We start from the raw sequence: 27,271 nt of genomic DNA, 5'->3' as shown, positions 1-27,271 counted from the left end.
AATTTCCCCAACCCGCAGCTTCTCCCAAACCCCCAGGTTCTGGTTCCCTGGAGTGGCGCTGTCTCTCATTGAGAGTTGGAATTCAGGCTGGCAACGCTGCTGAGAGGAGCGCTCAGCAACCCTTGTTTCTAAGTTCCCGAGTCCAGTGACCGCCTTTGCTGGAGCCTCTTCCCGAGGTCTTTGCAAACTGTTGCTTTCTCTCAGGCCAACTTAAGTAATAAGTCTACGGTGAACAGATACTCCATCAAGACTCGGGTGTGTGTGGGGGGAGTAAACTGATTTAAAAGAATAGGGATATCACCTGATAATTAAAGAGGCATAGTAATTTGGCTATGGGGGTAGGGGTTATTTCACCATTTCCTTTTTAGTAAACAAATCTGAGGAAACCTCTGCCAGGCTGTGGGTACCCCTCCCCCGCCCCGCCCCTTGCCGTGCCACTGATTAACTTAAAGCAAACTCTCTTTGGAGTTTGTGCGCCTTTGGGTAGAGGAGGGTTGAGCAAGGGGCCCAAGAGCCCGGTGCACAGAGGGTTTAAAGAGGGTGCGGGGAGCACTGGTGCTGGCCGGTTATTCAGACCTGCCCCTTGCCTGGATGTTGGCCCACCCCTGCTCTGTTGGCCAACCGTTTGGGAGTTGGGGTGGGGGCTTGACCGAAGTGGCTTTTCAGTTTCATCTGATGGTTCCTTGGGGTCTGCTGGCCACTGACGTTCACGTGTCTGGGGCGTCTGTGGATTAGTGTCCCAAGCCATAGTACTCCCCACAGTGAGCCAGGATGCCTGGCCTGATTTCTGTTCAACCGGGCAATCTCGGAGGTGTTTATGCTTTGCAGTGCTTATGGGAAACTTGTGACGCTCCTTACCAAGCTCTAGAACTCTGCTAAACCGTCGTGTGTGTTTCTTTTCCTTGCCTGTTTCTGCCCCCCTTCCGGGTGTCCTCTCCTCTTCCTTGTTTTGATTTTCACAGGACATTTTCAAACGTGAGGAGATGAAAGTGGCCAGAACAGAACTACAGTCAATACGGAACTGAATGTTTTGGTTAATCTAACAGACTTGAACCTTGGGAGCCACAGGCTGTTGTTAAGGGGGGGGGGGATTTGCTTCTGAGAAGCAGGTTTCTGGGGCTTCATTGCTCTCCAAGTAGCATGTGTAAATTAGCATTGCTAGCCTCGCAAAGTGAGGTATACTTAGAGCCAACTCCTTCAAGAGTGTGTCAGTTACTTAAAGCCTGATTTTACTCTCTTAGGCAAAGGTGACATTTGGGGATGTTAGAGGCTTAAAAGCAATATAAGGTTGTTGCTTTGTATGGTTCAATGCTTCTATTCTGATCTGTTTTTGGCTTTTGTTGAACAGTGGTCAGTTTAAAATATTAACCAAAAAAGTTGGAATTATTTTTAAATTTAAAAACCATGAAGTGCATGTTCACTGATGCCCAGAGGTGTTTTCCTTTCATTGTGTAAAAGTAGTTCTCTTTAATGCCAGTTGGGTAAACATTTTATATTTTTCCTGATGATATTTGGTCATCAATCACCAAAACGCCTTTGTTTTTCTAGCTTTAATGCCTATATTGGGAATTAATAGGGCACGTGTGCACATTTCTCTTTTTGTTTCAGTGTCTCAATTTAAAATGGTGAATTACTCCTATGACGAAGATCTCGAAGAGCTCTGTCCTGTGTGTGGAGACAAAGTGTCCGGGTACCATTATGGTCTCCTTACCTGTGAAAGCTGCAAGGTTCGCTTTTTTTACTGCTACCAAAAAATAGAATGTTCAGATCAGAAAACAAACCACTGGATTAACCTTCAAAGCTAAACTTAAGCTGTTTCCTTTTTTTTTTCAACTAAAAAAATGGAGGGAGAGGGGCCAAAGGGAGACCAGTAACTTAAAATATGTTTGACTTAGTTCAAAAGGCAAAGATACCTATGCTCTACAGAAAACTTGCCAGTCTGGCGGCTTTGAACTAGTTTATTGTGGCACAATGATGCATCTATCAGAGGACTTCATTTCTAACGTCCTAAATATTGATTGTGCTTGATTTATATATATTTAAAACATTGTTCTTGAAACGTGACAGTGCATCCCAAGAACACTTTAACTTCAGAGTAATCTCTGTCTCAACTTGGAATCTTTTTCTTAGCCCAGAAGACATGAAAATCTGAATTCCCAACGGCATCGTTTCATCCTGATGGATCCCAAATGTAATTTAAAGCCTTTGTTTTTCTCTTTTGGAATTTATATCAAGATACCACGAAACTAAGATTTTTAGTTTCTGATTGAACAGTTTTCTTAAGTGTATCACGTGACTTATTTAAATGCAGGGACTTTGCGTAAGGTCACTATTCTTTATTACTACTCTTGTCAAGATCTTAAGGATTTGTGTCAGGTTTTTTATAGTTCCATAAATTCAGTTTTCTGTATTTTTTCTCAACATACTCTTTGAAGTAGAAAACTGCCTTTATTTAAACCGCTGCTATGAACCCCCCCCCCCCTTCACTTTCCACAACAAAATAAGATTGTTCGTTTGCGGTCAGTCAGATAAGCAAGGGTATGAGGTGTCAACTCTATATGGAAGCCACACACTATACCTCTGAGCAGTCCCGTGGAGTACAAGGCAGGCATCAGTTCAGCGCCGTGGGCTGTGCGTGTGTCCGTGTGTCCCTGCATGTGTGCGGAGTGTTTCTATTAGCTGAATTTTTAAAGCTCAGTTCCCACCCTTGAATGGGTTCCATTGGCATTAGGAGCATTTCCCCATTTTGCTCTTGAAGTCCTTTTCCTTTTAACTGCCGAGTGTTGACATTTGTAAAAGATCTGAGGTATTTTGCTATTCATTCTAACACTGGCATTTTACAATGGTGTGTGACTGAAATGGCTTGATATTACCTAAAAAACAATGCAGGGCTCTGTGTCTTACCTCTGTTTGAAACATTAATGTTAATTAATCGGAAACCAGATTTAAAAAAAATTGGTCAATATAGAGTGTATTTTTTTTCTGGCTATCGGAATGAAATGGTATGAAATTGGCATAATTCTTCAGGAATATAATCCTGGGGCCAGAAAACTGTTCCCTGAGGCTAGCACTGCTGTGGAGGGCTGGTCTTACTGTGATGTGAATCAACCACATAAGGGCTCACGGGCACATTGAAAGGGTTTTCTGGCGTTTTCCTTAGAGCACAATAATAGGAGAAGCAGGTTTTGCCTCACTGTTTTCTCTGTCTTGTAGGGTTTTTTTAAGCGAACAGTCCAGAACAATAAAAGGTACACATGTATAGAAAACCAGAACTGTCAAATTGACAAGACACAGAGAAAACGTTGTCCTTACTGTCGATTCCAGAAATGTCTAAGTGTTGGAATGAAGCTAGAAGGTAAGACTCTGCCAATTAAGCCTCCCGGGACATGGACTTTAGAACATGGAGCATGGGGGCATTCCTTTTCTAGCCTTTTAACACTATCGAGAATGATGGGAAATATTTTTTTTTGTTTCGTCTGTTGTTTAAACCTGGTAACATCTACTGGGGAACAAAAGAGAATTACAGACGTTGTTCTGCTCTCCTTTTTAGTTTGGAGTATGATATCAAAAAGTCATCAAGAGGGAAGCAACTCTACCAAGAAAAAAATGCAATTAATTTGTAAAGAATTGAAAAATAAAATGAAAAAAATAAAACCTTAATTCTTTCTAAATCAAGATGCCCTAGTATTTTTTTTTAAAGAAAATTGGTATGCTTGTCATACTTGTTGTTCATTTGACAGTTCTTGAGAAAAGTTAATTTTACATTGTGAAAAGAATTTCTTATATGGACTTTTATTTTTTAATAGCAGAAAGGTATACATCTATTTCTTTTTTAAAGGAAAAGGTAATGACTGCAGCTATACAATTCAACAGCCGGGAAGCAGACAGCATGCAAGGCAATGGACCTAAATCAGTAGCATTGAGCCCAAGAGAAGGGTCCTTAGAAAGTCCCACTGAACTGTTAAAGTGCTGTGGGGTTCAGCTTGGCAGGCAGGGTTAATATGTGACCGCTGTAAATAATTTGGACTTCATGACTGTTATGGCTTGCTGCTATTCTCCAGCCTTTGACCTTCTGGCCTTCCACAGATTAAACAGACTGCAAATAACGTAACATGGCGGGGAACCAGCACTGGCCTAGGATGCACTTCATTTGATTGAGGAGACACAAGCTACGTTTATTTGGAGGTTTTCTGTCACCTAGAACTTACTCTTGGCAGATATCCTGAAAAAAAAAATTAAATGAGTTGTGTTTGGGGGTAAATCTGCCAAATTGCTAACAAATTTGTTCAAATAGGAGCAGCCACTTTGGTGAGCACAGGGACTACTTTCAGGAGGAGATTGAGAAGGGAAATAATGGAGGCTTATTAATTTCATCATCAGTCCCTTTAGTTGCCAAACAGTGGCAGATGTTAACTACAAGAGCAGAAGATGGAATGCTGAAACTCAAATGATGTCATTTCATCCAATATCACTTGATTTTTCAGTGAAAGAAAAGAGATTGTGTGTTTTTAGCCTCAATATTTCGCTGCGCTAATTGTGTGTGAGTTGCCAATCATAGCCATAGAAGAGCAAAATGTTTGATAAATTATCTCATTGGAGAACTCTTAGGACCCAGTGTAGAATTGTGGGTACTTAGAATTCACAATAAATTTTTAGTGTGAATGCTTATCCTAAGGTTAAAAAGCTCAACTTGACCTCCAGCAGTCTCAACGTGTCCCAGACTGTGAAAGGTTGCTGGGTTCTGTCCAGTCACCGCTGGCCACTGTGGTGGACCTAGAGAGCTCTACGGACGGCCACACCACTGTGGCTCAGCAGAGCCCCTGGACAACTCTGGAATGACTTTGTTTGTCCTTCTGACCAATCCCACTTAAATTCAAAGCGGGGCTGGTGGTTTTCTGAGGTGGTCTCATCAAGTCCAGGTGAAAGGGGTTTTCCAAGAGCCTCGCCCTAACTAACTTTTGTAACAAAGTATCCAAAAATCACAAGGCAGGAAGAAGATGCTGGGCGAAAAACTACTTAACCGAGAATGGGCTTATTCTCTTCTTTAAAACAAAGAAAGAAAAAGAAAAATGGTCCTTGTGCCATGCACACAAAGCCACCCAGATATACAGCAGGTATATAATTTGGCTTCCAGGAGAAGCCATGACGTAGCTTGCATACTAGAAACTGGCCCACCCAGAAAGGAACCTGCCCGCCCCCCATGAATATTAAAAATCTGTTGTGAAACCTTTTAGTCCACAATGGACTAATACTTTCTTGGTTACCCAAAATATGTTTTTTGATAACAAAACCCACTTAAAGGAAAGAATTTGTCAGAAGACATTTTTTTTTCTTGGAATATCTTGGTTTTTTAGCAGGGTGGTGGTGGCACACGCCTTAAATCCCCACACTCAGGAGGCACTGGGAGGCGGATCTTTGAGTCAAGGCCAGCCTGGACTATGAGAGCTAGTTCCAGGACGGGTACCAAAGCTATAGAGAAACCCTCTCTCGAAACACATACACACACACAGGCACACACATACAATTCACTTCCTATGAATTATCAATGTTTTGAAATGCCTAGAGATCTTGCAGAATGCTACTAACTCCCTCTTATATACCCTTCCTTTCTCCTCTGTCAATAGCCGTAAGAGCTGACCGCATGCGAGGAGGCAGAAATAAGTTTGGGCCAATGTACAAGAGAGACAGGGCCCTAAAGCAACAGAAGAAAGCCCTCATTCGAGCCAATGGACTTAAGCTGGAAGCCATGTCTCAGGTGATCCAAGCGATGCCCTCGGATCTGACCATCTCCTCAGCAATCCAAAACATGCATTCTACTAAAGGCCTACCTCTGAACCATGCTGCCTTGCCTCCCACAGACTATGACAGGAGTCCCTTTGTCACGTCTCCCATTAGCATGGCAATGCCTCCCCATGGCAGCCTGCAAGGTTACCAACCATATGGTCACTTTCCTAGCCGGGCCATCAAGTCCGAGTACCCAGATCCCTACACCAGCTCGCCGGAGTCAATGATGGGTTACCCCTACATGGATGGTTACCAGACCAGCTCGCCAGCCAGCATTCCACACCTGATACTGGAACTTTTGAAGTGTGAACGAGAGGAGCCTCAAATTCAAGTGAAAATCTCGAGTTTCTTACAGCAAGAGCAGGCAAACCGAGGCAAGCACGAAAAACTGAACACGTTTGGGCTTATGTGCAAAATGGCGGACCAGACACTCTTCACCATCGTTGAGTGGGCCAGGAGTAGTATCTTCTTCAGGGAACTAAAGGTATGCCAAGTCACGACCTACCCTCCTGACCGTTCTGACCGTTCCTTATGCTCTCGGTGCTTAGAATACGTTTTCCTTTTGTGTATATGACTTAAGGAAGAGAGCGTTTTATGACCATTACTGCAGGGTTACTATAGCTTGACTCGATAGGGCTTTCGTTCTGTGTAGCTCCCAATTGGGGTATGGTGTTTAACGTGACATTTAAGTAGTTTTGTTTCCATATAGCATAATGCACTCAACGCTTTTAACTCAAAGAGATGGGTTGTTTCCCTCCAAATATAACATGAAACAGCTACTAAACTCATTTTTTAAAAAAAACGGTCAAGTCACAAACCATCTTATAATGATGTCATCTTGAAGGTTTCTTTTCAAAGGAGAAAAATGCCTGTATTTAACTGCTCGGGTCCTGCAAAGTGCAAACGATACCACTGGTTTATAGAATCAAATAGGCATTTATTGTTTGTTTGCCTTGACATTAGGGTGGTAAAAGCATTGTTTTCCGAGCAGATGCCAGTAGGATGCTCACTGCTATTGCATAGGGAGTAAGCCAATGGTGAGTGTTTGTCTGCTGGGTTTCTTGCAAATCTCTGTGGTTTCAGCAAATGGATTGGGACGTTGTAAACACGGCAGTTGTTTGCATAAGGATCTCTGTTTAACTCCATAATTATTTTATTTCCTGAAACTTAAAACTGAATTAATACAGGAAAGTTATTTAGGAGTTTGGAATCTGAGTGATGACCAAGCCACATTTTGTTACTAATCATTCCATTCCCGACGTAAGCAAAATCCTAACTTTGATTTTTCTCAGGCCTTTTCATTATAAAAAAAAATCAACGTTGTGCTTCTGCTGTCATGGTGGGGGAGGTGATGAGCAGTGTCTATGGCTTCTGATACCCAGCGTGATGGAGACTTTCAACCCAAAGGCTTACTGTTAAAATGGGTTGTGCAGGCTGAGGGGTAGGGAACCATGAAGCTGTGTGCTGGGGGAAATGATGTTTGTCGTAGAAGTCTTGCAGCACCGGCATGTATGTGGGTGGAAACAAAAATGCCACCAGCATGCTGCAGCGGTGCACCCTGCCCTTTATTCTCCTGCCCTTTATTGCTCCCCAGAAAGGTGGCTGAGGGTGACACGACCTGGCCACAGAGAGCAAACAGAAAGCTCTGAGCAAGCATGATAAGGCCAGGTGCTCTCAGAGTAGTGTAGAGACGCACTCTGTGACAGAGCATCCTTTATTTAAAAAGCAAAACCCAGACACTTTCATATTCTGAGTGCTTTTATATTCATAGCCATGTCCCTAAGAGGACCGATGAGCTACTTAAAACTGAAAGTGTTTTTGCCAGCAACTGGAAGGTGAAGTGGTGTAAATAAACGAGGAAAGCAGAGTAGGAGCAATTAGGTGGACTCCAGCTGAATGACGTCTTCTGGGTCTATAGCTGTGTCTGCCACGGGCAGGGATCGGGCGTTGCCAAGTCTTGGTGCTCTCGCCTATAAGACTACATGGGCGATGCTTGTGTTGAGGTGGTTCTGCAAGGAGGGACATGAATGCATGCAAAAGGCGCTGAGCCCTGCAGGTCTGACATACTGCAGGCACAGTGAGGGGTACTGTCTTTATCATAGTTGTTTGATAAAAGGCTCAGTCTTGGTCTAACAGTCTTATATTCAATCTTACATTATTAACATGGCACTGGGAAACAGTATGAATCAAGTGTTACTGGATGGTATGATTGTATTGTAATGAATAACCAAAGCAACCCATAAAATAGCCAAGTAGCAAGTTAGTTGTATAAGTATGAGGTTGGATGAGATAAAGATACCTCTTCCTAACATTTCTAACAATTTTGTAAATAATATTTGTATGGAATTCCTTAAAGGAAAAACAAAAATCAACCTGGTATGGATGCATATTCTTGTGATCCCAATAACCAAAAGGTTGAGGTAGGGGGCTTGCAGTGAGTTCAAGGCCAGCCTGGGGTTACAGAATGAGACCCTGTTTCAACTCAAAACAAGAAAGAACAGCAAAGTTCTTTAAGAAACACAGCTGAAGAGATGTATGTTTTAACAATCAGCAGTGGAATAATTATGTGTATTAATTATGATCATGTGTATAAATATATATACAAAAGAAAAGGTTAGTCAGTGAATGAGGCTAGCCATCAGGGATGCCGGGAAAGTCGTCATTTTTCAAATGTCCTTCCTCGCAGCTAAATTCTGGAGTGCAATTGATTCTTTCCAATGGCATGGGGCTTCAATGTGCCTGAAATATCAACGTCTTGGTTTGGAATGGGGCATTGACATCTTTACACTATTGTTTAATGCGCTTGGCCGGCTGTCATCATAGGAAATAAACTGAAAAAGGGAAGTAAAAATGTACAAACACCAGGGTGTCTGTGAGGGCTGGGAAAATCCCCCAGGGGATAGAAAACCAGGACCCACTCAGCTTAAGTGTTTTTCAGAGAACAAAAAGTAGAACTCGATAACTTCAGGATGGCTTAATCAAAGATTAAGAGAGGAGGATTTCTTCTGCTTGTGTATAAATTTACTTTGTCAAAAAAAAAAAAAAGCCGGGCGGTGGTGGCGCACGCCTTTAATCCCTGCACTTGCGAGGAAGAGACAGGCGGATCTCTGTGAGTTCGAGACCAGCCTGGTCTACAAGAGCTAGTTCCAGGACAGGCTCCAAAGCCACAGAGAACCCTGTCTTGAAAAACCAAAAAAACAAACAAACAAACAAACAAAAAAACAGAACAGGTCAGGCAGTGGTGGCACACGCCTTTAATCCCAGGCAGAGGCAGGCAGATCTTGTTCTACACAGTGACTTTAGGACAGGCTCCAAAGCTACTGGGAAGAAACCTTATCTCCAAAACAAAACAAACAACCAGAGCAGGTCCTTGGGAATGCGGGTGTGTGTACCTGTGTGTTTGTGCGCGCGCGCAGTTTCAAAACTATTAACGTTTGACCCTCAGTAGGAAATACATTATACATTGGAACATGGTATACCAAACACACCTTGCACAAACTCACGCACACACTCATCCCTGGAGGCGAGGTGCCACACGCTGCTCTGTGACCCCCATGTCACACTCACTCTAGGACCCTCTGTTCTTCTCCCATCTCATTTATTTCATGTTTTGTTTTGCTTTTTATTCTGGTCATGACCCACTAAATTGATTTCATGACCCAGTAATCACTCTTGACCTGCAGTTGGAGAAGCATTGCTCCAGGGAAGGTTTTGTGGTTCATCCACTGGCGGTCACCTCCCTGTCACTGCCATCTCAAACTGGCTTCTTCCTGGCATGGGCTCGAAGATACGCCTAAAGCCTGTAGTCCAAGTCTGTTTGTCTGTCTGTCTTTCTTTCTTTCTTTCTTTCTTTCTTTCTTTCTTTCTTTCTTTCTTTCTTTCTTTCTTTCTTTCTTTCTCCTGAAGTTGTGACTTTTAAGTCTCATTTGGGGAAATGTATGGTCCCCTCCAGGCTCTTGTTTTCTTGGTACTGTCACAGTAAATGGCCCATCAAGTGATACACTTAGGGAACAGATTGCTTACACCCCTGCCCCCCAGAGAAAGCTCCTGGAAATAATAGGATAATAAGGCAGTTTTGCCAACCACCCCTTGATCACACGCACAGCTACACTTCCCACCATGTCAGAAGGAGAGAAGACAGACTCTATTTAGGGGAACAGAAGGGCCGGTGGGTAGTTTCGAGCTTGCTTCCTACCTGGAAGGTATATGTGAAAAGGGGTCCAGTCACAAAGCATCATGCGGGAATCGACCCATGACAAAAGGGGGGCTTGAAGGGCACAATAGGAAAAGAAGGGGAAGGATCAAGTGGACACTTGATGGCCTCTGCTGGCCTGGTTTTCATTCTCAAAGAACAGCTTTGGTCTCCATCATCCTAAACAGTGGCACCTGAGTAGAAAAATTAGTGCCCCTTGTCACTTTTGAAAAAGCCCAAGTAGAATCCACAGTCCGCATTGCCTAGAGAGAGTTTGCCTAGGTTTTCAGAGCCAACGCTGGTGAGAATCAGGTGGCACCCACTGTCCCTCTCTGTCTCTTTTAATGTGTGCATGGTTGTGCATGTGTGTGTTTGTGTTCACACGTGTGCATGTCCACACGCGTGCCTGTTGCACGTGTGGTGGCCAGGGTTTGTGGTCCAATGCCTTATCATTCTCCACTCTGCAGCTTCTGTATCCAGGCAGGGTTTTCCCGGAATCCAGTGCAAAAGCAGGGAGTCTCACTGCCAGCCAGTGCCACATTTTCTGTCTCTTCCCCCTGCACAGTGATGGCAGGTTGGCCGTCTCATCCACTCAGTCTTTCACCTGGGTTCTCGGGAGGGGTCAGAAGCAAACACTTTATCTGCTGGACTGTCTTTCCAGAGAGTGTTGTTTGCCCCTGGTGAAGGCAAGACCGAGACTCAGGGTCAGAGAAGTAGACTTTCTGTGTGTCCTCCTCCCTAGTACACACAGGAGAGGGGGGAGAGAGAGAGAGAGGAAAGAGGCAGAGACAGGGACAGAAACCGAAAGAGACAAGCAGACAGACAACAGACACATACACACAAGCTCTGACCTTTGACTCCCAGACCACAGACTTCTGCCGGTAAAGCTAAAGCGGATCTCTGGGTTATCAGAAGTCCATCACCACCACCATTAAATTACTAATAATCAGCAAGACAGGTTTTCCCTGAGCCCAGATGACCCCGGAGAGGGAATGAGTCACTTTAGAAAGCCTCAATAATTCTTTTCAGCCACTGGGGAGCCATTTCGTGTAGATCTACCAGCTAGTGCTTCTTCTGGGCTTTACACAACCTCACTAAGCCCTCCCTTCCAGACACTCAGGTCCCCGCGAGCACGCTCGTGCTGGCCAGAAGGCCAGTCCTGATGCAGGCCTGTGCTCTCAGCATGTGCAGTGTGTGCTCCTTCTGCCAGAAAAGATGGGTGGAAGGAGAACCAGGACTGAAATCCAGGTCAATGCCAGCCGTAAGGGACATAAGCCTCTGGCCCTCTGAACTTGTGTTCAGGATGGACTTAACCGCCCCATCCTGCTGGAAAGAGACCTCCTCGCGAGGGAAGGAGAAGGCGGGTCCATTTCCCTCTGTTCTGCATCACCTGTGACTGGAATATCTATCTCACAAGCATCGGTACAGTGAGAAAATGATTCCCACTTTGTTAAACAACTAACGAATCTGGAGTATCTATTTGATCTTTTAATGAGACCAGATGTCCTCAGAGGGTTCTGGGAATGGATACAGAAGACCTTCCCCTCCATGAATGATTCTGATACATGTAGGAATAAAAAAAGTCTAAATTAATCCTGACTGAAACTCGTAACTAGCATTTCTGTGGAAAATAGGTCTCAGAGACTTGGGGAGTTTGTGTCAAAGGAATTCAGTCATGTTGAAGCCAGCTCTTAAGTGTGGTTTTCTGGAAATCAAAACAGCAGAGGAGGGGGGCAGGATTTCTCTTTCTCTGATCCATTACAGAATTTCTAAGCAGAGTCACATTTATTTTTAACATTTATTTTTCCTTTCTCTCTTTTTTTTTTTTTGAGATGGGGGTCTTATTATGTAGCCCTCACTGGCTTGGGATTCTCTATGGAGACCAGACTGGCCTCAGCCCCAGAGATTCACCTGTCTCTGACTCCCAATCTCCCTCTGCTGAGATTAAAGCTATATGCCACCAGGCCACAGTTCATCTTTCCCAACCAATATACTTGTATTGCATCTGCCTCAATTTTCAAAACTTTTTTAAAGGATTCGTTTTATTTTTAATCATGTATGGTCATGTGTGTGTATGTGTGAGGGTGTAAGCGTTCAAGTACAGTTGCTCTCAACCCAGAAGGCTCTAGAGGTGGAATAACAGCTGATTGTGAATGGGGAATGGAACTTGAGTCCTCTCTAAGAGCAGGAAGCGCCGGGTGGTGGTGTCACATGCCTTTAATCCCAGCACTCGGGAGGCAGAGGCAGGTGGATCTCTGAGTTTGAAGTCAGCCTGATCTACTAGAGCTAGTTGCTAGTTCCAGGACAGGCTCCAAAGCTACAGAGAAACCATGTCTGGAAAAGCCAAAAAAAAAAAAAAAAAAAAAAAGCAGGAAGTACTCTCAATCATGGCGCGAGCCATCTCTCCATCCCTCATCCTTTTTTAAAGGAGCTGCTCCACCCGAGAGAGAGAGAGAGAGAGAGAGAGAGAGAGAGAGAGAGAGAGAGAGAGAGAGAGAGAGAGAATGAGAATGGATGACTATGAGCCTGTCGAACATCCTCCCCTCCCCCAATTGGCTTTCTGCCTTTGCCTGGCAATTGGAACCAGGAATGGCTGGGCCAGTTCCACTGCTGAGGCTCACTTACCCCGTTTCCAGAACCTTCAGCAGACAGTTCACCTACCTTTGTTTCGCTTCTTTGGGTACAGCACAGTTAATCTGAGAAAGAGATTAATAAGGTAGCAAAGAAAGAAACTTTTAATCTTATACTGCTACTAAATTTCTCAAAGCAAATCAAATTAAACCTTCTACTGCTAGTTGATCATAAAACAAAAGCCACAATAAAAGAAATACATCACGCATAGATTTATAAGGCGATGGGGAGACTGGTTTCCTCCACTAGGGGTAGATAGTGATGTTTTCTTCCATCTTTGTAAATCTGGAGAATGGGTAAGCCAGTCAGTTTGGTACCCGGCCTTTGGGCTCCATTTTGGTATCCAGCTTCCAGGCTGATCTGAATCCTGTGCGCTTGCTGATGATGAGGGAGGGGGAGTAAATATAAAACTTACTTGAGAATATATGAGAACTTGTTATCTGCATTTCCTCCTTGGCTCACTAGAGACTTGCTCACTGGAAGACTGGGTGGATCAGCTCTGCTTGGCGCCACTTCCTGCGTGGGTAGTTTGTGCTCTGGTTAGTTCATTGGTGGGTAGTTGGACATGCCCATCTGACAGTAGGGAGGAATATTCTTTTATTATTATTATTTTCGAGGCAGGGTTTCTCTGTAGCTTTGGAGCCTTTCCTGGAACTAGCTCTTGTAGTAGACCAGGCTGGCCTCCAACTCAGAGATCCACCTGCCTCTGCCTCCCAAGTACTAGGATTAAAGACGTTCGTCACTACTGCTTAGCTGGGAGGAATATTCTTGACCTATGTGTGTGGGTTTTAAGATTCAAAGTTATTTTATTTGTGTGTGCATGTGTACGTGTGCGGGCGCACACATGTGGAAGTCAACAGCTTCTGGGAGTCGGTTCTCCTCGCACCATGTGGGTCCCCAGACTACACTGGTAGTCTGTTTTGATGGCAGGTGCCTTTTACCTGTTGAGCCATCTCACTACCCCAACACCTGTCTTCCTCAGGGTTTCTGTGAAAACCTCACAGTCTGTCAGGGTTCACATCTGTAACCCCAGCACTAAGGAGACTGAGTCAGGGTGGTGAGTTCTAGGCCGGCCTGCTATATATAGCAAGACCTTGCCTCACACAAACAAAACAAAACAAAAGGGGCACCTTGAAGCTTCCATCCCTTAGTAGCTCATTTTCATTAAAATATAATTTCCCAGCCCTTCCCTAGGCTTTATTATTCTCAGGATGCAGGTACGTGAACAGTCCCTCTTTCACCTCATCCTTATCTTTTATTTTTTCTTATCATGGTTCTTTGAGACTTTAAAATAGAATTAAGGTTAGATGTTAGATGTGTGGTGGTACATGTGGATCTCTGTGAGTTCAAAGGTTTGTCTGGTCTGCAGAGTGACTTCCGGGACAGCCAGGGCTATACAGGGAGACCCTGTCTCAAACAAAACAAAACAAAACAAAAAATCCCCTCAAAAACAGAAAGATTAAATAACCTGTTCAACTTGGTGTCTGCCATATTACAACACATGTAGCCATAACCACGGAGACACAGCCTCCCTGGAAAACCAGCATTTTGCATTTAAGAAAAGAGTCCTCAGGCTCAGCAGTTAAGAACACTGACTGTTCTTTCAGAGGACACGGGGTTCAATTCCAGCACCCACATGGTGGCTCATGACTGTCTGTAACTCCAGTCCCATGGTATCTGACACCCTCACCGAGAGATGCATGTAAGTCAGACACCAGTGCTCATAAAAAAATAAAAGAAGGGGGGGTTGGAGAGATGGCTCAGCGGTTAAGAGCATTCTTCCAAAAGTTCTGAGTTCGAATCTCAGCAACCACAAGGTGGCTCACAACCATCTGTAATGAGGTCTGGTGCCATCTTCTGGCCTGCAGGCATACATGTAGACAGAATATACATAATAAATAAATAAATAAATAAACATTTAAAAAATAAAAGAAAATCCCCTTGTTCTAAAGCTAGTATCCTACCTTACACTGGCTTGGTTTACACAGCTAGCAAACTTCCCATTCTAAGTCTGTTGGTAATCTAGTTGAGTTTGGGGAGAGAGCATCAGGGTGGGCGCCACAGCTGAGACATCTAAGAGGAAGAAGTCAGGTCAGGGGTGTGCCCGCGGCTGATGGGAACAGTATGGTTTGCCTGGGGTCAGGTGGTGAAGAACAGTGGTTTTTATTGGGTCCGCACCGTAAGCTGAACCCTGTGCTGATAGACCTTCGCCTGCTGTGAAGCCAGTACAACACACCATACGGGTCTTTTTGTTTTAGTTTCTTCACACAGGGACTCAGGTAGCTCAGGTTGGCCTCAGACTTGAACATTGTGTGGCTTAGGCCAGCCTTAAACCCCCAGTCCTCTTGTCTCTTCCTCTCAAGTGCTGGGATCTCAGCCTGGCCTACCACGCCAGGCTCCTCCCACACCAGGCTCCTCCCACACCAGGCTCCTCCCACGTCAGGCTTCTTCCTCGCCAGGCTCCTCCCATGCCAAGCTCCTATGATCTCTTTTTGTTCAAAGAGAAACCGAGAAATTCTGGGTCACAGTTCACACACAAGATGGCTCAGAGGTTAAGAGCATTGTCTGTTCTTCCAAAGGTCCTGAGTTCAATTCCCAGCAACCACATGGTGGCTCACAACCATCTGCAATGGGGTCTGGTGCCCTCTTCTGGCGTGTAGGCATACACACAGACAGAATATTGTATACATGATAAATAAAATAAATATTAAAAAAAAGATACTTGTTCTCGAGGGGACATCTCTGTTCCTCATCACACTTCTGAGACTTCCAGTTTGTAGTGATAGGAGCTAATTATTTAGTTAAAAAAAATCAACAAAATGCAAGCTGGGTATGGTGGCACCTTCTTGCAAAGTCAGCACCCAGAAGCCTGAGGCAGGAAGATCACAAGTTCATAGACAAACTGGGGCTCGTGGTGACAACCCTGTCTTAACTAATGAATGCCCTCTCGAACCAAAAACCGTTCACTTCTTTGTTTTTGAAAAATAAGTCAGGCCTTTTTTTTTTTTTTTATTTTTGGTTTTTCGAGACAGGATTTCTCTGTGGTTTTGGAGCCTGTCCTGGAACTAGCTCTTGTAGACCAGGCTGGTCTCGAACTCACAGAGATCCGCCTGCCTCTGCCTCCCAAGTGCTGGGATTAAAGGCGTGTGCCACCACTGCCCGGCTAAGTCAGGCCTTTTAATCACATAATTTGTTCTTAAAGTTAACATGGCTGACTGAATGAGTCTGTTTTTTGTTTTTTGTTTTTTTTTTTTTCGAGACAGGGTTTCTCTGTGGCTTTGGAGCCTGTCCTGGAACTAGCTCTGTAGACCAGGCTGGTCTCGAACTCACAGAGATCCGCCTGCCTCTGCCTCCCAAGTGCTGGGATTAAAGGCGTGCGCCACCACTGCCCGGCTAAGTCAGGCCTTTTAATCACATAATTTGTTCTTAAAGTTAACATGGCTTACTGAATGAGTTTGGAGGTGTGGGAAGAAGGGGAGTCCTTTGCAAGCTGTCGAGTGCTTCCTAACGGTCACCATTGCCACCACCCACACCTATGCACATAGGTCTTGGACGTTGATACTTCCTCCTGCGTAGGGTTCCTTTTCCTAAGTGGGCTCAGGGATATGGAAATTCATTGCTTTTTAAAACAATTTTTCTTCTACTTCAGGGTGCCCATTGTAGGACATTGAACATAGACCCGTACACTAAACTTGCTTCAGAACAGACAAGTGTCTGATGGGGAGCAGAGGCCTGTTCTGGAAACAGCCTTACGTGTAAACTGGCCCACACCTGGAGGCACAGAGAGAAGGCACCAGGTGTGCAGTACCAGGGTGGTGGTCCTTCCTACTCGTGAATACCTGGGTGGGCTTTGCCTGCCCTCTCCAGCCTCCGGGGGCCAGTTCCATTTCCTTACAGAATAGTCTGCAGGCGTGGTTTCGTCAGCTTGTGTCTTAGAAGTGGTTCCATGCCTGCTTGCTTATAGCAGTTAGTGTCTTTGCTTACTCTGAGGCATGTGCCATCCTTTGCTGGCAGATTCGCCGGTGGCACGTCTCCTAGTGTGAGCTCTTCAGGGATAGGGAGGTGAGATTGCCCATGTTGGAGTTCCTGGATCCTTGTGTGCGCCCGGCATCCATGGGTCGCAGGCTAGCGAAACCAGCAAACATGACTCATGCTTGACACCCCGTCACGCACTGTTGAAGGACTTTGCCCCCTGAACCTGTGAAGGGAAAGAGATCCTTTTATTTCCCGGATGACAAAAGAATGGCTTCGCACCGACTTGTTCTTCTGCAGCTTGGGAAGTAGATCACACAGGAGCTCAGCATCTGTTTGCAGAATGGCTACATGGGAATTGGGTGCTTAAACCACTCCTGATGTTCGAGATATCCATCTCTAACCCAAGAATGCCACCCACAGTCAAACACAAGGATGGACCGTCCGTCACCTCCTCCAGCATCTGGCCACTTCTCTGATGTCTGACAGTAAAACCTGATTCTAGGCCATCTCACCCCAGATGAACCTGGACAGCCAGGGGGTGGGAGCCCTGTTGGCTTTGGGATTCTGGTCTAGACTGTCACCCGCCTTACTCTGCACTCTCCTCTTAGCCCTTCAGAGTCTTCTCTCTTCCCCCGCAGCTTCCTCTATTCTTTCTCTTTTCTGCCTTAGGATCCCATGGCCCTGGGATGTGGTTATCCTGCATGGCAGGATGGTGGACCACCTTTTTTGTCTAGCCCCGCCCTTAGCTCTATGGCCTTTCTGGTGGAGTGTGAAGGAAGGCACTCTCAGGAGGCTGATGGATAAGAGAAGCAGTTGAGGAGACAGCCCCAGGCCAGGCTCTGGCTGCCACAGCCAGAACTTCCGTGCCGTTCTTCTGCTGGGTCACTGTTCCTAGAGGGTGTAGTGACGGGCCAGAGCGAGAGAAAACTGGGCATCAGGCCTAGCAAGCTGGCTTCTAGACAGAGTCCCTATCACTCATAGGAAAGTGACTTTGAAATTTCCCTTCTCCCGGGCATGGACAAATGAGAACAGAGTATATATGTATAGATGAAAACCCATCACTTCATATGCTAACTTTAAAAGGTAAAGGGAATATTCCTTTAGCAAGTAAAGACCCCCCCCCCCCATTTGTTTTTAGCAGCCTTCTGGTTTCTTTGCTTGACATGTGTTTCGATGCTGGTCTCTTAGCCACGTTTCTATCCAGTCCAGCAGAATGGCCACCTATGCTTCTTGATTTCTTCCTGCCTTGGGAATCACATTCAGATGCCATATGGTTTACCTACCATGACCAATTCTGTGATTTTTTTTTAAATGTGATGTGTGTTTGAGCTCAGGGCCCCCTACAGGCTAGTCATGCACTCTGACACTGTGCTACTTCCCAACCCCAGTTCTTCATGTGTGGTATAGTCTAAAGGAATAGCTATAAACTTGGGGAGAAAAACCTCAGAACTCTCAAGTCCCCATGCCCTTGAGTGGTGCCGCTGGCCTCGGAGCACATTGTCCTGGAGATTTAGAGATGCCCCTCGGGCTGCACCACACAGAGGGTTAACTTTACACCCAAACTTGATCCAGCGTCTCATTGTGTTGGAAGCTTTTCCTTTATAGGAGTGATTCTCCTAATGTCTAAAGCCTGCCCGTGGCTGAACAGGGAGAGGCCAGCAGAGTCACAGTACGTACCTGGTAGAAACTGGCCTTGTGCTGGCTTCAAAGCCCACAGCAGGACCACCTGCCAGGAACTGCAGTTTACCCCAGAGCAGTATAGCAAACAATTTTGTCATATATGCCTGGCTAGCCTGGAACTGTGTAGACCAGGCTGGTCTTGAACTCTAGATAGCTGTCTGCCTCCCAAGTTCTGGGATTAAAGGCTAAATTTCTAGAAAGGAATGTTCAAAATAGCAGATACATGCTGGCCAAGTGTGTACAACGTTTAAGGAGAATTGGGTTGGTGGTACAGCTTGCAGTCCCAGCCTTAGGCAGGCAAAGGCAGGGGCATTGGCTAGTTTCAAGCCAGCTTGCTGTATGTATATAGAAAGTTCCTGCTCTATTTAAAGTCTCTGGCTCTCTTTCTCCTCCTCCTTTCTTCCTCCCTCCTGAGGTCACATAAACGCTAGGCAGGTACTGTGTCATCAAGCTACACCCCTTATTTTTACTATTAACAACATTAAGCAAGTATCCTGTCCTCAGTGGGGAGAAAACTATCTCAAAATGACATTTTCAATTATTTGCTTTTTATTTTTTTTTATTGAGAAAAGGAGAAAAAAAAAACAAGTTTCCACCTCCTCCCAGCCTCCCATTTCCCTCCCCTTCCTCCCACTCTTCTCCCCCTCCCCCCACTCCTTTCCCCCTCCCTCTCCAGTCCAAAGAGCAGTCAGGGTTTTCTGCCCTGTGGTAAGTCCTAGGTCCTCCCCCCTCCGTCCATATCTAGGAAGGTGAACATCCAAACTGGCTAGGCTCCCACAAAGCCAGCACATTACGTAGGATCAAAACCCCGTGCCATTGCCCTTTGCGTCTCATCAGCCCTCATTGTTTGCCATGTTCAGAGAGTCCAGTTTTATCCCATGCTTTTTCAGTCACAGTCCAGCTGGCCTTGGTGAGCTCCCAATAGATCAGCTCCACTGTCTCAGTGGGTGGGTGCACCCCAACCCCGCAACAGACAAAGGCCTGATCTCCAAAATATATAGAGAACTCAAGAAACTAGACTTTAAAATGCTAATTAACCCAATTAAAAAATGGGGCACTGAACTGAACAGAGAATTCTCAACAGAAGAAGTTCAAATGGCCAAAAGACACTTAAGGTCGTGCTCAACTTCCTTAGCAATCAGGGAAATGCAAATCAAAACAACTTTGAGATATCATCTTACACCTGTCAGAATGGCTAAAGTCAAAAACACCAAGGATAGCCTTTGCTGGAGAGGCTGTGGAGGAAGGGGTGCCCTCATCCATTGCTGGTGGGAATGCAATCTTGTGCAACCACTGTGGAAGTCAGTGTTTCGGTTTCTCAGGAAATTCGGGATCAACCTACCCCTGGACCCAGCAATACCACTCTTGGGAATATACCCAAGAGATGCCCTATCATATGACAAAAGCATTTGTTCAACTATGTTCATAGCAGTATTATTTGTAATAGCCAGAACCTGGAAACAACCTAGATGCCCTTCAATGGAAGAATGGATGAAGAAAGTATGGAATATTTTTTTTGAGACTTTTTTAAATTGCCTTGGTTGTTTTAGAACTCACTCTGTAGACCAAGCTGGCCTCAAACTCACAGAGATCCCCTTGTCTTTGCCTCCTGAACGTTGGGATTAAAGGCGTGCACTACCATTGCCCGTCTTCAATGATTTCCTGACAAGTACTGCTTACTTTTTTTTTTGTTCAGATGTCTTCAACTTAATTTGATAGTAAACGATGGCGTGTACACACAGGTTTGGGGTACCAGGATGATGGCGTGTACACACAGGTTTGGGGTACCAGGACGATGGCGTGTACACACAGGTTTGGGGTACCAGGATGATCATGTACAGGACGATGGCAGGTACACACAGGTTTTGGGGTACCAGGATGATCATGTACAGGACGATGGCAGGTACACACAGGTTTTGGGGTACCAGCTAATTCTGCTTCAGTCGTTTCTGAGTGCGTATCCCGTTTTCAGCCTTGTTCTCTGAACTTGGCTATCTAAGGCATGTTGTTTTATTTTGACCACTGGATCCTGTCGACTCTGAAATCTACCCGAGCTCCGTTACCACACGCATCTTTTCACAGACCTGCTTGTTTGCTCAAAAGTTGTGATGAATAAGAGGCCTTACCTTACCGCCTAATTAAAAAAAGCTAACTAAATATTACATTTCCCTTGTAAAAAAAATAATGATATAGATTAGTGTTTGTGCAGAAGCATCGGTAACAGAATTCTTCACAAGTTTTCCTTTGGGTGATGAAAAGCTCTTACATTATTTTGACTCGCTAATCAAATGTAATTGGGTAGCTTGAAGTGCCTTAGATTCTCCTTGTACCGTTATCAAAGCAGGAAATGTAACGCGCGGAGCCGATGAAAGACGTCTCTCACGGCATTCTTTCAATTATAGATCTTAGGGGGCAAATGAAAGCACAGCTCTGCTGCGGAAAATGCCGAGGTTTGAAACGCCCCTTAATGGTAACTGCGGTTTTAGCTAGTTAACACGTTATTATGGACTTTAATTGATTCCTACTCCAGTTCCGAGGGAAAAAGTCTGGATCTGTTTGGCACGGAAATTAAGGGTGGGAAGATGCTGGGGCACGGTAATATTGCTGTTGACACTAGATTCAGATCACAGAAGCTATCTGCAATGGAAACAATAGTTCCTGCTCCCATTTGAGATGACAGGCCTTTAAAAACATTAGCGTTTGGTTGTAGCTGAGAAATGCCTAGAAAAAAGGAAAACACATCCTTCACTATAGCATGGCTTCAGCTCAGACTAGCCTGAGTAATTTCATTCAAATGGATGCTAACGTCAATTTTTCACACACACACACACACACACACACACACACACACACACACACTTGTAAAACAATAAGTTAAAAATTAAAGCCACATATACCTTCATCTCAGTAGGAGGGAGCACTTTTTTTCATTAGTTCACACTCAAGTCATCCCTGAAAGTCGGCTCCAGTTGAGTAGGTGTGACTAGGCTTGATCCGTGTATTAACTCATTTGTTCCCTGATTCATCACACAGATAGAATTACCGTGTGCTACTCTCTGTGCTGAGTGTTTGGAGACAACAGCAAGAGCAGTCTTGACTGAACACCAAGTCCCCTGGGGTTCATTTGTTTCTCAACAACAACACACTCCCTTAACAATAGAGGTGCAGCTCTGAGCATGGCACCAGGTTCAGACTCTGATGTCCTGTGCTCATGCCTGGCTGTGTGGCATGTGAGCAATCCTGTGCTCACATCGCGGTTCGCAGTGACATTGGCACCAGGCAATGTAATTCCCGAAGATTGCAAGCCAATGAAGATTAAAACAAAAGGAAGGCAGCTTGTCTAGAATGTAGTACAAGCCCTTTGAAGAGTGTCTAAGCCAGCACAGGAGGGACAGAAGTGGTCAGGGAGAGGGTCTGGAGAGGAGAGTCGGAGTCCAGAGCCAGATGGTAAGGCAGAGGCATAGCGGTCCGGCTGCCGGAGAACAGCTGGCACAAAACAGAGGCCTTGGCTTTGGGGGGGTCTGGCTTTGTCTCACTGGAAGGTGGACTGTCAGAGAACAAGCAACGGAAAGCTGAGCAGATTCATCGGGGGCACTAACACACGGCCCTGTTTTTGTTTGTTTGCAAGACAGAGTCTCTCTACATAGCCCTGACTGTCCTGAAACTTACTATGTAGACTAGACTGCCCTTGAACTCACAGAGTTGCCTCCCAAGTGCTGGGACTAGAGATGTGCACCGCTAGGCTCTGCTCTGACATAAGGTTCTTAAATACTGATTTTTGTTGAAGGTGAGAAAAGCCACCAGAGACATTTAGGCAGAGGACACTGGAAGGACTGAAAATATAACAAAAATACCTACTAGACAGAAAATACTTTCTCAGTATAATTTCATTTCTTTTTTTGGGAGTTGTATCTTAGTGGATTTTTTGGTGTTGTTGTTTTTGTTTTGGGTCTTGGTTCATTTTTGAGATGGGGGAATCTCAGCATGGAGCTCAGGTGGGTCCGGAACTCTCAGTCTTCCTGCCTCAGCCCCCAGAGTGCTGAGCCACAGGCGTGGGCTACCAGCTGACCACCTTGCCAGCGTTCAGTTGAAAGTACATTTGATCTTTGCACTGTCTGATCTGCTTAGATTTTGTTGCTATTGTACAGAAGGTATGTATGCAGGTGACACCTTGTAAGTGCTAAATTACTCTTGTTATTCTAGCCAGGAGTCGGATTACTCCCGGGCAAATTTTGGTTATTGGCTGACATGTAGGTATTTGAGATCTCGGTCATTGTTTCGTGTTTAATTTAAACGAGTGTGTCATGTTAACATTTCTTCAAGATAGCCTTCTTTTTGACCAGAAAACATTTTTTTTCTCAACCCTCAAGTTGACATATTGATTTTTATTTATTTCATAGTCAATTTAATGACCCCCAAGTCAGCTTACCAAGGGTTGCTACACATGGAGGGGGCTGTCTAGCCCAGTGGACCTAAAGTGACCACATTGGCTTTGAAAAAATCAGAAATGCTTATTGCTGCGTCTGACCCCAGACGTGATGAATTGCTCATTCATTCAACACATGCTAATGAAATTCCCACAGTACCCCAAGCCCTGTCCTAGAACTGGAGATACTGCAGCTAACAGATCAGCAAGGGCACTCACTGCCTTGCTCCCGTTCCAGGGGGAGGGAAGCCGGTGATAGACAGGCTAACAGAGGAAATGTTAACTGACAGGACAAATAAGTGAGCAGAGCAAAGGGTGGGAGGCTGGGAGCCTGCAGCCAGTGCCACTTCTGAGGTGGCCAGTGGGAAGAAGTGACCCTTGAGCTAAGTTCTGAACAGCAAGAGCAAACCAGCATCAACAAAGACATGGTGTCCAGGCACAGAGCAGGCGGAGTAGAAAGCCTGGGATAAAAACTGGCTCAAGGACATTGCGTGGTCAAGGACAGAGGGCAAAAGTATTTGAAGAGGTCCAGCTCATGGATGACTTTCTTTTTATTTTTCTGGAACAAAAAATCGTGAAATTTAAGCAATGTAGTCAGCAGAGTCTCATTAAAAAAAAAAAACTCACTACTCAGGCTCCAGGTGCAAAGTGCGCTGCATGGGTGCTGGAGAAGGGACAGGAAGCCCAGAGGCCACCAGGGAGATTATACAGCCCGGGAAAAGAGAGCAGAGCTGAGGGTGCTTGGGCCCATTGAGGTTGAGGTAAAGCTGACAGACACTGTCAGGAGCTATGGAGGACGGATGAGACAGGAAAGAGTCAGTTTCTGGTTTAAGGCCTTGGCAGACATTTTTAGGGGAAACAGAATCTCCACGGGCCAGCCCTAATATTTCCCAGCCATGCAGATCAGGCAAACCCAGACCTGGGTCTGCTTTCTAGAAACCATTGATTTACCCTTCTTCCCATTCTAGAACATCTAGTGTAGCTAAGTGAACCCACCCATGGCTCTAGATTCAAGCTTTTCCCAGAGACGACTCTGGGCTCTTCTGGTGGGCTCCTCTGCTTGGACCCTTTGATCTATTTCAGAGGCCAAGAGCCCTCAAGATGTTGTACATGCAACTCAGGTCCTGCCTTCGACAGTCTAGGTCAATCCCTTGGAGGCGGTCACTATGTGAGCAGGACCCATTGTTTGGTCCTTGTATAGGATTGCCTTGTATAGGATTGCATGATGAACTGAAACTATAGGAAGACCTACAAAAAGAACTCAGTCACTGAGAGTTCAAACTTCTGTCAGTAATTAGGCCTCCGGTCTGGTCAACAGACTTAACTAGGCACCAAATTCAGCAGGGAAACAGGATAGTTTCTACCTGTGCCACGTGACTCTCCGGCTCTCAGATCGTTTCTGAGCTCCTGAAAGCGAGAAGCTTTGACCTCTTGTGTTAAAATGATGCTAGGCTATTTTTTTTTTAGCCCCACCGTGCCCAGTGCTTAGTTTCTCGTCAACTCGACAGAAGCTACAGTCGAGCAGATCTGCTGAGCAAATGTTCCTGGGTGCCAGGAGAATGTGGGCTGGGTCAGCCTCGAGGAACAGTCAGTAAGCAGCACTCCTCCATGGAGTCTGCTTCCACTCCCGCCTCCATGATCCCGGTGTGCTTGAACTCCTCCTCCCTGACTTCCCTCCCCACCTTGCTTATGTATGATCATGGTGTATTATCATAGCAATAGAAACCCTAAGACAGTACCCATGAGGGCAAGCGCTCCACCACTGAGTTACATTACTAGCCACAAAATGGGTTTCTTCAGTCTGGGTTCTCTAGAGAAATTTGACCCACAGTTTGGGTCTATGTTTTTCTCCTTATTTCTAGTTACTCTAAACGGTCGAAGCTTCACCTGTTAGCCTTCACCATTTGGTTTCGCTTTAAGAAGTCTTGTACTTTCTGTCCTCCACTAACACAAGATATCCAAGATAGAGGAGTCTGTGGCTTCTCTCATCTCCGAGAAGAGCAGTGTCTGGTGTTTGGATCAGAAAGAAATCTGTTGGGTGTGGTGACACACGCCTTTGATCGCAGCACTTGCAGGGAGGCAGAGGCAGTCCGATCTCTTGAGTTTGAGTCTAGTCTGGTCTATAAAGCCAGTCTCATGGGCTACACAGAGAAACCCTGCCTCAGAGGAGAAGCAATCAATTAATTAAATCCAGAGAATTATCTACAAAATTATAGAGGAACATAAAAATGTCGACACCAAAGTCAATTACCCTGCTAATAGCAATGAGTATTTTTATATCTTATAATCCTTAGGTCTCCTGGTATTCCAATAGGATTAATACTTAGTACTTAATTTACTCTAAGCATTTGGGGAAGTGGGGGGAGACTTTCTAAGTTGGAAGAAAGCTTCTCCCCTAACCTTAATGCAAGTAAACAGTGGTATTTTGAAAATCCCCAGTTGTGGGTTTCTCTACCAATGAAATAAACCAAATCCAACCAAATTAATAAAACCAGGTTCAATCTGAGCAAGGCAACTCCTGGATGATTCTCAGGGAGAGGGGGATGCAGAGAGAGAAATCATGTGTCAGGTCTATGGGCTAAGATTATTAAGCAGGTTATAAACATTTTAGGGTGGTTCTGGTACAGAAATTGATTTCTGTGCTTCAGAAGAATCACATGGTAGACTGAAGGTTGGCTTGACTAAAAATGCTTAAGCGTTAAAGATTTTCAGATTTTGGATTCCTTTTTTGGATTTGGGGATATTTGCACATGCATGCACATACATAGTGAAATACTTAGGGGAGGGACTCTTAGTTTAAACGTGAATTCAGTTGGAGCTTTTAGGTTTTAGGGCTCTGAATCAGGGATGTTGGACCAGCATTGAGTAATCTCAGACTTTTGTTTTATTTGCCTGGTTTCACCTTCTCCATATAAGACTGAAACTGTAAAGAGACTGAACTAAGAGGACATTGGGAAACACCTCTGATTGTATGTGTGCAGCCATGAGCATGTATGAGAGGGACTGTTGCTGACTTCAGATTGGGAGCTAAACACGTCTGAGTGAGGCGCTTGGTCTTCAGAACTCTAAAGGTCAGCAAAGTTATAAAGGCAAGGAGCCCTGGGTTCCGTCCTCAGCACCACATACACCGGGCGCGGCGGCACACAGCTATCTGTAGAGGGTCAGATGGTCAGGGTCCTTCTTGGCTATTTAAGGAGTTTGAGTTTTATTTGGGATGTGTGAGACTATATCTTAAAAAAAAAATCTCCAGGCGGTGGTGGTGCACGCCTTTAATCCCAGAACTCTGGAGGCAGAGGCAGGAGAATCTCTGTGAGTTCATGGCCCCCCTGGTCTACAGAGCTAGTTCCAGGACGGGCTCCAAAGCTACTGAGAAACCCCGTCTTAGAAAAACAAAACTAAACTAAACAAAAAAGTCATTTGATTCTGACATTGCTAGACAGAGGAGGTGAGCTGTTCAAGTTCCTGTCGTTTCTGAGGCAGTATGACTGATGTAAGTGTGGAAGTGACAAAGGAGTAATTGGTACGCATCCTAAGAAACGTTTTCCTGTTCTTGATACGCTGTGGGTACACATGAGTTGAAAGACAACGTGGCTGAAGTCTCCTGCATTTGTTGTGGACTTAGAATTTTTTTGGTCTTCCGTTTTGAGGAGTTCATTCTGTTAAAGAGAGACAGCAGCTACTGGGCAGTGCTGGTGCTCACCTTTAACCCCAGCACTCAGGGGACTGAGGCAGGCAGATATACGGGTGTGAGGCCAGCCTCATCTGTAAAACAAGTTCCAGGTCAGCGAGGGTTACACAGAGAAACCCTGTCTCAACACCTCCCCCCAAATCAATACAAGACACATCACAGCCTATAAGAATTCTATGAGCTTGTGTGTATGTTTTGTTTTGAGATAGGGTCTCACTATGTAGCCCTAACTGGTCAGAAACTTACTGTATAAACCAGGCTTGCCTTGAAACCGCAGAGATCTGCCATGGCCTGCTCCCTGAGTGCTGTGAGCCATCATACCCAGCTAAGCCAGCCAGTCTTTTTGAAGGGTCTGATGATTTTGATTTTGAGATAGTCACCAGAACCTGCCTATTATTTTCAAATGGCCACCAGGAGTCTTCACCAGATTCAAACTGCTCAGCAATCTACTGAATGTGTAAGTCTGAATTGGCTTTTGCTCCGAGATTATCTCTACCTGGATGTGTTAAAGAACTTGTAGAATGCATAGAAGGGTGTCAGTTTGTGTGGGTGGCTCTTAGATAAATAGGAGAATTCTGAAAGAGCCTCTAAGTCATGTCAACCAAGGAACAGTTTAAGCGTTCGAACCCTGGAGCGGGAGGCAGGAGAGGCACGAGAGTTGGAGACTAGTCTGTGTGTACCAAGACCCTCCCCCAGAGCATCAGAAAGTCTGAGTAAATAAGTGAATTACCAAATCCGCCTTTCCTCACACGTGTCCCTTTGCGAAATTCGGTTTTGAGCAGTTGACTTTATTAGGAATTCTTTACCCAGATGGTAAACTAGCGAGAATTCCTGATTAGTCAATTAGTGTTTAAACTGCATTATTTAATGTTCTCTGATTTGTAAATCAAATGCA

The 27,271-nt window shown here is 45.1% G+C and overlaps 1 protein-coding gene across 4 annotated transcripts in view; it reads left to right on the top strand.

Annotated features, from left to right (window-relative positions):
* The window catches only part of Nr5a2 (nuclear receptor subfamily 5 group A member 2), a 128,616-nt gene that overhangs the window by 14,200 nt on the left and 87,145 nt on the right, over window positions 1-27,271 (top strand). For all 4 annotated transcript variants that reach the window (XM_075988114.1, XM_075988116.1, XM_075988115.1 and 1 more), the window contains 3 exons: window positions 1,609-1,727; window positions 3,214-3,355; window positions 5,625-6,268. In XM_075988114.1, the coding sequence (XP_075844229.1) occupies window positions 1,609-1,727; window positions 3,214-3,355; window positions 5,625-6,268 (905 nt within the window). The remainder of the gene's footprint in view (window positions 1-1,608; window positions 1,728-3,213; window positions 3,356-5,624; window positions 6,269-27,271) is intronic.

Source organism: Microtus pennsylvanicus, chromosome 10, assembly GCF_037038515.1.
Source record: "Microtus pennsylvanicus isolate mMicPen1 chromosome 10, mMicPen1.hap1, whole genome shotgun sequence".
Lineage (NCBI taxonomy): Eukaryota > Metazoa > Chordata > Mammalia > Rodentia > Cricetidae > Microtus > Microtus pennsylvanicus.
The sequence above is the reverse complement of the archived record's forward strand: the minus strand, read 5'-3'. Positions and strand labels throughout refer to the sequence as shown.